Raw genomic sequence first — 14,145 nt, 5'->3', positions numbered from 1 at the left:
ATTAGTTAATGATGGAAGGATGGAAGACACTGTAAGAGATCTGACATGGAATGATACAGAATACGCATGGAAGTACCTCAAAACAGCAAAATCTCCAGGCATTAATGAAGTGTGTTGTGAAATGATCAGGTCTACAGGTGATGCAGGAAAGCAGTGGATATATAGACTTTTTCACAAGATATGGAAGGATGGGCAGATACCAGCAGATTGGAAAAAAAAAAAAAAAGTATCATCACTCCAATCTTTAAGAAAGGTGACAGGAAGAAATGTTCTAATTACAGAGGAATTACATTAAATTCCCAAGTGGGAAAGCTATATGAAAGGATTTTAGAAAGATAAATAAGACCATTGATAGAATTAAAGTTATCAGAGGAACAATACAGATTCCGGAAAGGCAGATCAACAGCTGATCTAATATTTGGACTGCGTCAGCTAATGGAGAAGTATTATGAACATCATAAGGACCTTTGGCTGGCCTTCCTGGATATCAAAAAGGCCTTTGATGCTATAAGCAGCGACAAAGTCTGGGAAGTGCTGAAAAACAATGGAATCAATAATGATATAATAAAACGAATTGAGAATTTATATGAAGACATCAGTAGTCGCACCAAAATACCATAAGTAATGACACAATACTTCAGAATAACTACGGGCCTAAGACAAGCTGGAGTTCTTTCACCTCTTCTTTTCATTACTGTGATGAATGAGATTCAACAACAAGTATGCTAAAACATTGGTAACAACAAAATGAAAGTCATGCTATTTGCTGATGACATCTGTATATGGGGAGATTCCAATGAGGAACTTCAGGATCAGATTAACACATGGACAGTGACAGTTAAAAGGTACAGCCTAAGATTCAGTCCAGAAAAAAGAGAAGTGTTGGTTATGCAGAGAAATGGTCAACCTGAAGGTTACATTGAAATACTGTAGAGGGTAAACAACTCAAAATGTCCAACAAATTCAAATATCTAGGAAGCATAATATCAGCAACAGGTTCCACTGAAGAGGAACTTACCAGTAGGATTCAAGCTGGAAGAACATTCTATAGAGTTGTCCGTGACCTAATATGGAACCCTAACGTACCATTGAAATGCAAGCAAGCAATTTATCTGACTTATTACATGCCAATTTTGACATATGGGAGTGAGACATGGACTATGAGGAAAAGGATGAAGCAAGGATTCAGGCAGCTGAAATGAGATTCATCCTAGCGATGGATGGCAAAACGAGGCGAGATAAAATTCTTAATGAGAACATCAGGGACATGGCTCAGGTTGACAGAATGCAGGATAACATAACTCTGCGTAGACTCAAATGTTATGCGAAGGATGGATCCTGATCACATACCCAGAGAAATGTATGATCTCCAGTTAAAATATTCAAGACCAAGAGGGTGGCCTAGAATCCGATATACAGACATGGTGAAAAATGACATTCAGCAATAAGGAGGGGACTGGGACAGCAATGAAGAAGGAGAAAAGTACAAAGACAGAAGTTGATGGAGGGGCTCCATTCGCCGACCCATCATATAGATGGAACAATGTAGGATATGTGTATGTGAAGAGTCTTTCAGCTTTCTGTTGGTGTATAATATAGAAGCATTGCATCCGCAGAGAATCTCTCCTAAAAATTCTGAGACACCTTGGACTACACCCCAAATTAATAAATATTATCGGAAACATTCGAGATTAAAACAGGACTAGATCAGGCAGATGGACCATCACCACTACTGTTAAGTGCACTCTCGAAATGGTTTAAGAAATGCCCTCCCAAAAGTAAAAATAAGCAGCAAAATCTCAACAAAGTGCCTCGGTTTCGCCGACGATTTAACATCATTAGCAATGACTTAGACGAAGCTAAAACACATATCAGAACTTCAACTAAAACTGGCCTCAAAATATCATTCAAAAAGACAGAAATCATCCCCATAAAGCCTACATCATTAACCCTAGAATACTCATACATCATCATTTTTATGCGGCAGTTTGGCAACATAGCCTGCTGCACCAAAACTGGAAGTCCCTGTGCAGTGAACACCTTGCTACCTTCAGTTGGAAGCAAACTGCATTGTTGAACGTGTTTTTCCATGATCCCAGTTGTTCTGAACATAGTATTTTATCAGCATAGTCATAACATTTACGACACATTAGTATTACAGTAAGTTTTTGTTGTTTACATTTGAAATGAGGTTTCCTTTGCTTCTCTGTGTAGTGTCATAAACAGAATAAACTTTTCTTGAAAACAGTGCTAAATCAACTCCAAGTTCTTCCCAAGAAAATTTGGCAAAGAATTCTATCACTTCGTCAGAAATAGAGGCAATGTTATCAAACATGACCGAAGACAGTGACACGGGACAGAATAGCAGTAGCTCCAGAGACGAAGTAGATTCTGAAACTTTTTCAACAAACGGGCTTTAACTTAATTGAGATGGAATGCGTAATGCAGGCCTGTCTCGTGGTTTACAGTAGTCTTCTGAATATAAACGTGTAGAGAGCTTGAGGTCTGCCACTACAAGAATATCTGTGGCTAGCTGTCAGTCATGAGTTTCAACATAGTGGTTCGGACAATGAATACATTCCGCCTGATTCTAGTTGTGAAACCTCCAGTGACAATAAACCGGCTGTCAGGAAGAGATGTATTGCTCTGTCATCTAGTATATCCCCGGATGGTGCAGATAACGTGAAGACTATTCCAATGCCAACAACAAATTCACGTGAAAATAATCCGCAAGTCCAAGTCATTATTCCGTAATCATACCTTCAAAATCTTATTTCAGGGGCAAGAATGGCCACCAGTGGACCACAGTATCCCGTTCTCTAGCAGCCAGAACAGTGAGAAGGTACATCGTGCACTTCATTCAAGGGCCTAAAGGACAAGCAAAAGAAGCCCAAAATCCAGTCGACCGTTTTTCATTATTTATCTACAGTAGTGTCTGTCTGTGCGTGATGCGTGTTTTGTGTGACGAATGAACATTCAAATCAGACCTACTGTTGTTAAAATTAAAATTTAAAATTTAACTTCGTACTTCTTGAGACTGCTTATATTACTTTAACGTACAGAAGTTTTTAATTGTAGAATCGTAATTTTTACAAATGATTAGTATTTACAGAACTCCTAGGTAAGCATAAATGGTAATAAAGTCAAAATTGTTACTCAAATCAAAAAGCTCGGAGAAGTAATAACAAACAACCTAAACGCAAAACCTCAATCTGAATAAGAACAAAGGCATAAAAATTAACCTGGGACATCTAAAAAAAAGCCTATCCATAAACATAAAATTAAAACATTACAACACAGTTATAAAACCAAAAGGCACATATGCAGCAGAAACACTCTTCCGCCTGAAAGTAAAAGAAAGACTGAAGTGGCAGACAGTGCCCAACAAAAATCGTGTACCAAGTGTTGGAACCCATTACTGATAATAGGCTTAAGAGGAGACTGGGATTCTTTAGACATGAGAATGCAGGACACAAGAATTCTGAAACAATTGGGACAGTACTGACTCAAAAAATACCACAACAGCATGCAGATGGATCAAAGAAATAAGAGAGATTTGAAGGAAATTGGCCTCATACCAGAAAACATCACAGATGAGATGAAATTAAACAAAATAAAATCCAGGACACAAACATCCGCTTCATACTCACAACATGAATATTTTCAACACAGGAAAGGGCACGAAGACGGCACATATGATGAAGTACTGGGAAGACCGCAAGCCCAATCAGTCCCTTCAAAGAGACCTGGATAATGGAATGACTAAAGTGATCGTATGTGGCCATAAAAGTGGAAGCAGCAGCTTTAACTTTCCTTGTTTATGGCCAACATAGACTTCAGCAGTACCAGTCTATCATGGTGATGCAGTCTAGTTAGATGATGCTTTTGCCATGTGACTGCTTTCTTTGGTCAATATATTCTGGGCTACTAAGTAATGCTATCTTATTGTGGACATTGTGGTACGCTGGGGGACCAATCCATTAAGTTAAACAATAATCATGAACTGTTCATTGTGTATTGGGTTGATTTACACGGGTGATGTGTGCTGGACATTCCTTACCAAACACGGTGTAAATCGCTTCATGGTTGCACCACTTCACTATGAAGAAGAAAGCGAGTAAAGAATCTATTTAAAGATTTGACTTGCTTTGACTTCACTGATGAAGGGAATGTAACTGTTCCTGAAACATGTACGATAGAATAAATAATTTTCAATCATTAACAGTGTATTGACAAGGTGGACCCAACAAACTATTTTAAATAGAATAGATTTAGACAAGTCAATACAGGATCAAATAAAATACCTATTATGGTTAAGTTTATAAACAGCGAGTAAAGAATGCAACTCGTAATTTAATGTGAGCTAAATGTAGTCTGCCCTCAGCAAAGCTAAGATTAATTTCCTACAGAGACAGATTAAGAACATGAAATTTTAATTTAAACATAATAAGTCTTAGTAATAAGTAGACTGGGCGAGTTGGCCGTGCGCGTAGAGGCGCGCGGCTGTGAGCTTGCATCCGGGAGATAGTAGGTTCGAATCCCACTACCGGCAGCCCTGAAAATGGTTTTCCGTGGTTTCCCATTTTCACACCAGGCAAATGCTGGAGCTGTACCTTAATTAAGGCCACGGCCGCTTCCTTCCAACTCCTAGGCCTTTCCTATCCCATCGTCGCCATAAGACCTATCTGTGTCGGTGCGACGTAAAGCCCCTAGCAAAAAAATAATAATAAGTAGAAAATTATTATAGATGCTATGTTAAAGAAATGCCAAGTAAAATCTCTCAATGGTATGAGGTACAGTAGTTACTTTCTTTGAGAGAGTTTATTACTTAGAATAGTTTGCAGCAAAATCTGTTACCTCTTCCCTCACAAAGCCATTTGAGGAAACTGTAAAAGACTCAAATGTGCCTATGGTGTAAATCCCTGCTGCATAAGTGCTATTTCAGATTATTTTGAGGATGAAATAGACGAGAATAAGTGGTACAAGGTAGTTATATTTGGTGAGGTTAAGCTAAGAGAAGAGATTCAATTTTATGATTCTTCACTGAAAGTAGATGTCCCGAGCTTGATAGCTGCAGTCACTTAAGTGTGGCCAGTATCCACTATTCGGAAGATAGTGGGTTCGAACCCCACTGTCAGCAGCCCTGAAGATGGTTTTCCACGGCTTCCCATCATCACATCAGGCAAATGCAGGGGTTGTACCTTAATTAAGGGCACAGCCACTCCCCTCTCCTAGCCCTTTCCTGCCCCATCGTCGCCATAAGACCTATCTGTGTCGGTGCGACATAAAGCAACTTGCCTGAAAGCAGATGGCTTGGTCGTATTTAAGTAAATTCATGCCAGATTGTCAAAGAAATCAGATGGCAAATCATGCATTAGTTTTTATGTTTGTACTTCATTTGCAGAACTTACTGCCATTAATGCAAGCGACAGTGGTAGGTTTCATGTGTAATGGAAGTCAGTCCAATAAAAAAGCCTGAAAATCTTTAGGAATTAGTGGGAAGTAAATCAAGCAGTGTTATAATCTGAATACACCAGATGTAAAATGGAATATCTGGACTATTTCAGATTTTGTGCATATATATGTATAAGACCCAATGGCCATAGCCATGTTGAAACACCGGATCCCATGAGAGCTCTGCGGATGTTTGGACCTGCCTTCGGGCAGAATACACCCTTACCTTACTTTATGTACAAGAAACATTTTCCATTATAGATACAGAAGTGTTAATTTTGACTTTTACAGGGGACTGTTTCAGAAAGATCTCTTTGGGTATGCAAGACTTAGAGCTTCCCCCAAGCCGACAACAGCTCATTAAGATCCCTCCTCCTTTCAAAAAATGAATACCAGGATCATATTCCAACTGTTCGGTGATAGTGACACCGGAGGACTAAAATTTTATCGAGAAATGAACTCTCAGGATTTGCAGGCAGTAAGGGCGCTGAGGGATTTATAAGTGACTTGAACAATGTTTCTGATGCACTCAATGCATTCATACCTTCCAATGCTCTTTATAAAAACTCATCTTCCCAGAGAACCTTAAAATCTAAGAATCCTTAACGGTAACACTTCAAAGAACATTGGAGATGAGTGAGTGGCTGTGAGAAAGAGGTTATGTGTATGTGTTGACAGGATCGCTCAAACAGGGTTCCTAGAAGCGACATTTCGGAATCATATATTCGCTCAGTTTGGATTAACATCCATCCACAATAATTTTCTTCTTTTGAGTTTACTACAATTTAACTACGTTCCTGTAAAGCAGACGCTATTCCCTGGATGAAATTGTGAGCCAAAAAGGGATTTAGTACTGATATTCTTTGTAAACCAGACGCAAACGTTGGCCCAAAAAGTGAAAGTGCGGAATGAGACTGTAAAAAAGTCAGCAGAAACTTCCATAATAGGACAAAATCGTTATTCAAGACTGTTTAAGCCACTGAAGATTGGGAAAGTTGAACCCCTTTCCCAATCCTTTGGTCAAAAAGTTTTTAGTGTAACAATCATTCTACCCGATATTCAGCAACATCTCGCCATCAGCACAGCAAACCTACATCGGCACCACCATTTGACTGCTCCAGAAAAACATTTCCTATCGTCCATGGATCTGTTTCACATCATACTACGAATACTGCATCTAACATGAACTAATCCATCTATTCCCATACTGCCAGTCTTCCGTTTTCTAGGACTATCACCTAATTACTACTGATATCTCCTTTTTTGGTGATCTGGAACTTTTGTGATGATTTGTCATGTGGTGATTGGTAATGACATATCAGACTCCTCCTTCGCCTGACCACACACAACCTCAGGCCCGGTGATTCTAAGTCATTAAGTTGTCTAGTGCTGTTCTAGTGAGGAGGAGCAGGGACGTCATAATTTCCATTGCCAATATAGGCTCTCATCATGAGTGTGAAAGCTTTATCTTCCCTTACTTTACGGCGAACATGAACTTAAGTACTACCAGTCTACCATGGTGATGCAGTCTATTTAGATGTTGCTTTCACCATGCGACTGCTTTCTTTGGTCAATATATTCTGGGCTACTAAGTAATGCTATTGTATTGTGGACAATGTGGTAAGGTAGGGGCCTAATCCATTAAGGGCCGGTTGCATAAAAGTTAATCTGAGTTCAACCACCCGAAACTGATCTCCAGTCGAGCTGAACTTAGAATTTTGGTTGTATAAACATTAATCCAAGATCATGTCTTCTTGATGGAAGATCAAATCTGACTGGTGAATTTTCTCAGATTAACCTGGTTGAACTAAGTTCAGCAGAAGGAATATAATTATTATTTTTGTGAGAAATAAATCTGTTTAGCTGTCTATAACATAATAACAAAGAAAAATAATAAATAGGCCTACTGTTGATTAAAGTAAAATGATAAGTAATGCTAATTGTAATTATTTAAACAATAATCCTACTATTAACAAGTTGTTTGTTCTCCACTGTTTTATGCTTAGGGCCTATAGGTTATGCTATTTTCAGATTTCAGATTACTCTGACGTTTCATCCGAGAATGGAGAGTTTGAACTCCAAAAAGCTCCTCGCGTGTTTCAACATAGAAGGAATCCCTTGTTAGAACTAAATGATCGACAATTTAAAATACGGTTTCGATTAGGAAAACGTGTAGTTGAAGAACTAGAACAAAGATTACATCTACAATTAAGGACACAAACTAAACGAAATCATGCACTGAATCCAATATTCATGATCCTTCTCACACTAAAGATTTTACGCAACTGGAAGCTTCGAAATAGTAATTGGAGATGTATTAAATGTAAATAAAGGAACTGCAAGTAGGACTATACACAAAGTCACTAGAGAGATTGCAGCTCTAAAACCTCAATTCATCAAGATGCCTGTTGAGGAGGGTGAAGTAAGGACATATCTTTTTCCCCTTTCTTAAAATTTGCAGTACGCGTCATCTTGTTACTCATCTTTCTTCTCCATTTTGCGGCGTTGTTTACGTATCGCAGACAATTGAATGTCGAATGGCGTCGAGAATTGTCGATCGTTTCTATCTAAATCGCATGTTCGATACAACTCGATTCGATACAATCGCAATTATCTCTCTTGTTTAGCGATGTTGTCAACTCTGTTTCGTCGACCTTAGATCAAAACTGAACTTGGTTCAGTGATCTCAGATTAGTGTTATACAACTCACACAGAGAAAAGAACGAAGTTCATTTCCGATCTTCGATCAAAACTGAACTACAGTTAGCGATTTTTATGCAACCGGCCCTAAGTTAAACAATAATTATGAACTCTCAATAGTGTTTTGGGTCGATTTATGTGGGCAATGTGTGCTGGACATTCCTTAGCAAACACTGTGTGAGTCAATTCATGGTTGCACCGCAAGATTGCACCATTTAACTATGTACTTGTATGAAACACTAGTGAAATCGTCCCAGAAGCAGGCAGACCCTGCATGGATGTAAATATGGAGATTTCCCCATTCCTTTTTTCTTGCAGATGAAACCCGAGTCAAATTTTAGAAAATCTTGGCTTTTAATTTGGAGTGTTTATTCAAATAACTAGGTGAAATGTTCTATGAAACTGGTTTTGGAATTTCAATTATGTCCTAATATGAACATTATTTTATGTGAATGTGCAAGTAAATTTTGAGATGAAATACTGGCCTTATGATTCTAACTCCACCAGTTATTTCTTTGGTTTTTGCTTATTTGTTATTGAGCTTTCGCTTGCATCTACTTTGTGACATTTATTCTGATTTGGTAGGACTCTCTTACTGTCCACTTTTACCTAGTCATGTTTTTTTTTTTTTTTTTTTTTTCTAGTGGCTTTACGTCGCACTGACACAGATGGGTCTTATGGCGATGAAGGGATAGGAAAGGCCTAGGAGTTTGAAGGAAGCAGCCGTGGCCTTATTTAAGGTACAGCTCCAACATTTGCCAGGTGTGAAAATAGGAAACCACGGAAAACCATCTTCAGGGCTGCAGACAGTGGGATTCGAACCCACTATCTCCCAGATGCAAGCTCTCAGCTGCGCGCCCCTAACCACACGGCCAACTCGCCCGGTAGGTAATTTTTTATTATTATTATTATTATTATTATTATTATTATTATTATTATTATTATTATGTAGCTCTGTGGCTCAGGCGGCAGCGCACCGGCCTCTCACCGCTGGGTTCCATGGTTCAAATCCCGGTCACTCCATGTGAGATTTGTGCTGGACAAAGCACAGGCGGGACAGGTTTTTCTCCGGGTACTCCGGTTTTTCCAGTCATAATTTATTCCAGCAACACTCTCCAATATCATTTCATTTTATCTGTCATTCATTAATCATTGCCCCAGAGGAGTGCAACAGGCTTCAGCAGCCGGCACAATTCCTATCCTCGCCGCTAGATGGGGGCTTCATTCATTCCATTCCTGACCCGGTCGAATGACTGGAAACAGGCTGTGGATTTTCATTATTATTATTATAGTAGTTCAGTGTCTGGGGTTAATTCTCTGGTCAATTGCTAACTTACTCCTTTTTTTTTATCTCAGATTTTTATTCTAGTACCACCGTACCGCACGTAAACTCCGGCTCAGGAACACCTCTGCAGAGGTTCGGACCTGTCTTCGGGCAGAATAACCCTTACCTACTACTTATTCTAGTAGGTACTGATCATTTAAAGTACATAGCATCACAGGTTCTCAAACATTGTGGAAATGTGGGTCTGGCTTGATGTATTTGGCATATCTATTAAACATGTTCAAATTTTGTAAGCTATACTAGTCATACTGTGTATCTTCTATTTTGGCATCTACCTGAATATAAATTACAAGGGTTAGTTCCCTTGTGATTGACATTTATTCTGTCGCTCATTTTCCTTAAGTGGTTTACCTCAGCACAATTGTTCAGCAAGTGTCATCCTTCAAATACAGTATCTTGTGACTATAGTGTATGAGCAATGCGACCCCAAGACTGAAATCTTGTACAGGATCAGACAAGTCAAAAATTTGTTCAACAGCATGAGGGCCCTATTCACCAGAAGAGATCTTAACTTTCAATTCCAAGTTTGGATGTTGTGTTGCTATGTTTTCCCTGCCCTTCTGTATGGTATAGAAGTCTGGACGCTCAACCATTTACTGGAGAGGCATGTTGAAACTTTTGAAATGTACTGGTTCAGAAGAATACTTTGAATATCCTGGGTAGAAAAGATGATCAATGAGGAAGTCCTCAACCTGTTAAATAAGAAAAAAGAACTTCTAACAACCATAAATGAGCGACAGCTCAGGTACATCTGACACTACGGTAATTGCAAGCATGATGGTGCATCATTGCTTTTCTGCTCCACAGGAATATGCTGCACGATGGTAGGACTTATCCTATTGTAAATCAACCTTTCAAAAAGTTTGTAGCAGTAGCTTAAATGTGTTATAGGTCTGTAACCTTTCGATAGGTCTTGAGGTTTCCCATGTTTCAAGAGTCCAATAATTTTAGATTTCTTGAACTCTTTGGGTAAAACCCCTGAGCTTAAGATATCACTGATGGCACCTGCATAATGTTCAGCAAGAAGCGGAAGATATGCCGACTGACACTGCATCTCAGACATAACCACTCAGAAACAAGGCTCTATTTTAAAATAAAAGACACTAGATAATTCCTCTATTTCATTTCGCTATTTGTTTCATGCTGCAGCAGCTCAGAGAGGCACATGAGGGGAAGGGATAGGACTACTAGGATTGGGAAGAAAGTAACTGTGGCCTTAATTAAGGTACAGGCTCAGCATTTGCCTGGTGTGAAAATGGGAAACCAATGGAAAATCATCCCCAGGACTACCAACAGTGGGGTTCGAAGCCACTATCTCCTAAATGTAAGTCAACAGCTACATGCCTCAAACTGAGTAGTCAACTCACTCAGTCTTACAAATGTAAATTTGAGTTTTCTTTAAATTTGTTAATGTTAGCCCACAACTAACACGGGTATGTACTGTATTGCTTAACCTTTCTCTGAACTAATTATTAAACTTTAAATAATACCAATATAAATGGTCCATTATTGGAAATTATAAATTCTCCAGCTAACTCACTCCTGGTTGTCAGCGTTTCGCCCCGTGTGTTAGGCTGGGCTCATCAGTTGGTACCTAGCACACCTACCAAGATGCATGGCTAGTAGTGCATACCGTGGAGGCCAATGCGTAGGCTAATTGTAGCCACCGGCAGTGCCAATGCACTAACAGAACAGTATGCAATGCTACTGTGCAGGATGTGCAGTTCCGAATGGTACCGGCATATTCTTCCTCCTCCGAGATCAAGTTAATGGGAAGTTAATAATATTCAATGGTATTTCTAACATTCGTTTCATCCATTACGATCACATTTCATTCCTTGAAAAGTTTGTGTACACTTCATTTCAGTCAATACTGCTACTTACCTCAGACAAGGAGTCATTGTCACTTCATATAAAGACTGCGCCAATTCAGAGCACTCGATTCACAATTAAGTATTAATTTATTTTCCACCTAGTCGATACATTGTATGGGATACAATGGGATATATTGTATCGACTAGGTGGAAAATAAATAAATACTTAATTGTGAATCTATTGAAGTGCGATACGGACCATGAAGGTGATTTTATGTAATTCAGAGTACTGTCGATTAAATATAGCATACAACACAGGCACGCAAACTGTACTGAATGATTCTTAAAAGATCTTTGGCTTGATGTGCAATGTTGCTATAATTATTGTGCCCTTTATGGTAATTAGGATAAAATTGGTAGTAGTACAAGCTGGTACCGTACAGTACAGGTGCTTCCAAAGTTAACAGTTCAATTTCTGGAAACTGGACTGATTTTGGTCCTTGAAATGATAAAGCTATCTTCTTGCCAGGCTGCAATTGTTGTTCTTGCTTAGATCAGTAGCATACATGTGATGATTCTGCAGCACGATTTCCATTACTTTCTGCGAATGTGATCACTGATAATTTAAAATGTGCGCTATAACTCATGACTTTTATAATCTATCTCTAAAAACTTTTTATTTAGTTTAAGAGACAGGTATATGTCATGGATGAAGTGCATGTCTTCCACTGGTGTGTGCACAGACCAATACTACACATAGCCTGCCGAGCAGTACCGTTACTGCTGTGTTACCGCTTGTGCTTCTCAGTTGCTGGCTACAAACAACAGATGTTAACAACCACACATTTCACCCAAAAACAAATAATAAAAAAACACTGATGACGGAAAAGTTTTATGTAATCATGGTGGAAAACTTATGCAAATTATTACTTTTCCCAAATTTTCATTTCAAAATTGAGGGTGGAAAAATTGTGTTGTGAAGAGGAAAGTTATGCAGATAAATAGAAAACTGGTAAAAATAAATGTTCAAGTCCAGATGATGAATTAGAAATTATTCAATCTATATACTCAATATTTCAAAGTTTGAAGAACGTATCTGACAAAGAATTCCCTAATAATTAGATCTCAATTCCACAACTTACCCTCCAAGGCCCAACATGAGGTTGAGGAGAATCTGGAGGGTCCACAGGAAGTTCCATATTTGTCCATGTGTCATGACTATCAGGGAAATAATACCAGTGAAGCAACACCATGCGGTCACGCTTCATTGTTGGCCGTGCATACTCTTCCTCCAAAGGGTCACAAGAAGGATATATCACATGAGTAGCTTCATCTTCATTTTCTAAAAGACAACATATTAAAGAGGTTACGTTTTCATATTATCATTGGGTCTCCTTAGATCATAACCTCTAGATGTCAAAGACAATCACTTAAATCTAATTTGTGTTCAGTCACCTCACACTTTCTTCACAGCTAAAATCATGACAATCATCTTAAACCTAATCCTATGGTAAAGGTAATCACTTGACAAACAAATTTTAACTGGGGATGGAAATAAAACCCACCTTATCATCATTTTTATTTTCCCACATCAAGACAAAATCTGTTAAAGATGGTTTCTCAATGACTGTTGCTGTCTGTTTTCCTGACAAAGCTGGGAAGAAGTAGAGATAACTTGTCAGTAACAGCTACATTAGCATGAAGAGGCACTAATCTTCATAGAATAAGCAATGCTGGCCAACTACATGCACTCAACAAACTATTACCTTTTAGCAAAAAAAAATATGAAGGTAATCAAAACTTAACAAAACCTCCACGGCTGTTCAATAACCAAATTTTTAATGTCACATTAATTTTTATATGCACAACGGAAAGAACAAACAAATGAGAAATTCACATAGAAGCAGAGACAAGTACATCAGGGGCTGAGAAGAAATAGTGTGCCTGCTGCATTTTCTGATGTGTTTCAAAATGGTGTCAAGTAGAGGTATGGACCACACAAGCCGGAATTGTATGGAAAGGAATATTGAGTTGGAAGTTTATAGGAGGCCATGACCAAGCTGGAACGTACAATTTTAAAAGGCTGTGCGGAGAAAACAGAACAGTATCAAATGAACTGTTTCGAGAAACAAGTAAAGTATCATATATTATTATAATTTTCACACTTACAAAATTGAACGGATAGAGATCAGACGTGTATTATTTCTGCCGCGACAAAAGAGGAGAGTAATTGCCACGAAATTCAAAATTACAAAGATATTACCTTAAGTAAAAGGAAAAATACAGCCTAATACTTGTTATTTGACGGTGAAGAGTGTAGATACGGCGTAAAATACGAAAATTTATTTAAAATACGTTCACCAGTTGGACCAATTCCAAGTGAAACGACACGTGAAAGTTCATCACAATGGAGCTTTAAGACAAGAAAAATATACAGAAATCATATTCTGAGAAGAAGAATTGAGAGATAATTAAACCTTCAAGAATAGAAATATCCTAAAAATTACAGATTACCTTTAAGAAAAATAAGATTGGAGATACTGAACCCAATATAAAATATTTAACTGTCCAAATTGATAAGAAAGACAGATGGATATTGAGAAGAGAATATTATTAATCTAAGGTCTTAAAAATGAATGATTACTTATTGGATTTCTTGGATTTTATCATTATCTCAAGAATGAAGAAGCAGATGACTTGCTAATTCCGAGGTGGACCGACCTGGAAATGAACATGGACCGGCCAAAAGACCAAACCTGATAAAAGGAGAGATTCCAGCTGTTCTAAGGACCGCAGCCAGTCGAGGACCAATGATGTGACGCGGAGGAGATC

General features: G+C 38.4%; 1 protein-coding gene across 2 annotated transcripts in view; it reads right to left on the bottom strand.

Annotated features, from left to right (window-relative positions):
* The window catches only part of mor (SWI/SNF- related protein mor), a 183,895-nt gene that overhangs the window by 110,161 nt on the left and 59,589 nt on the right, over nt 1-14,145 (bottom strand). For both annotated transcript variants that reach the window (XM_067147474.2, XM_067147475.2), the window contains exon 5: nt 12,456-12,655. In XM_067147474.2, coding sequence (XP_067003575.2) covers nt 12,456-12,655 — 200 coding nt within the window. The remainder of the gene's footprint in view (nt 1-12,455; nt 12,656-14,145) is intronic.

The sequence above is a fragment of the Anabrus simplex genome, chromosome 5, assembly GCF_040414725.1.
Source record: "Anabrus simplex isolate iqAnaSimp1 chromosome 5, ASM4041472v1, whole genome shotgun sequence".
NCBI lineage: Eukaryota > Metazoa > Arthropoda > Insecta > Orthoptera > Tettigoniidae > Anabrus > Anabrus simplex.
The sequence above is the reverse complement of the archived record's forward strand: the minus strand, read 5'-3'. Positions and strand labels throughout refer to the sequence as shown.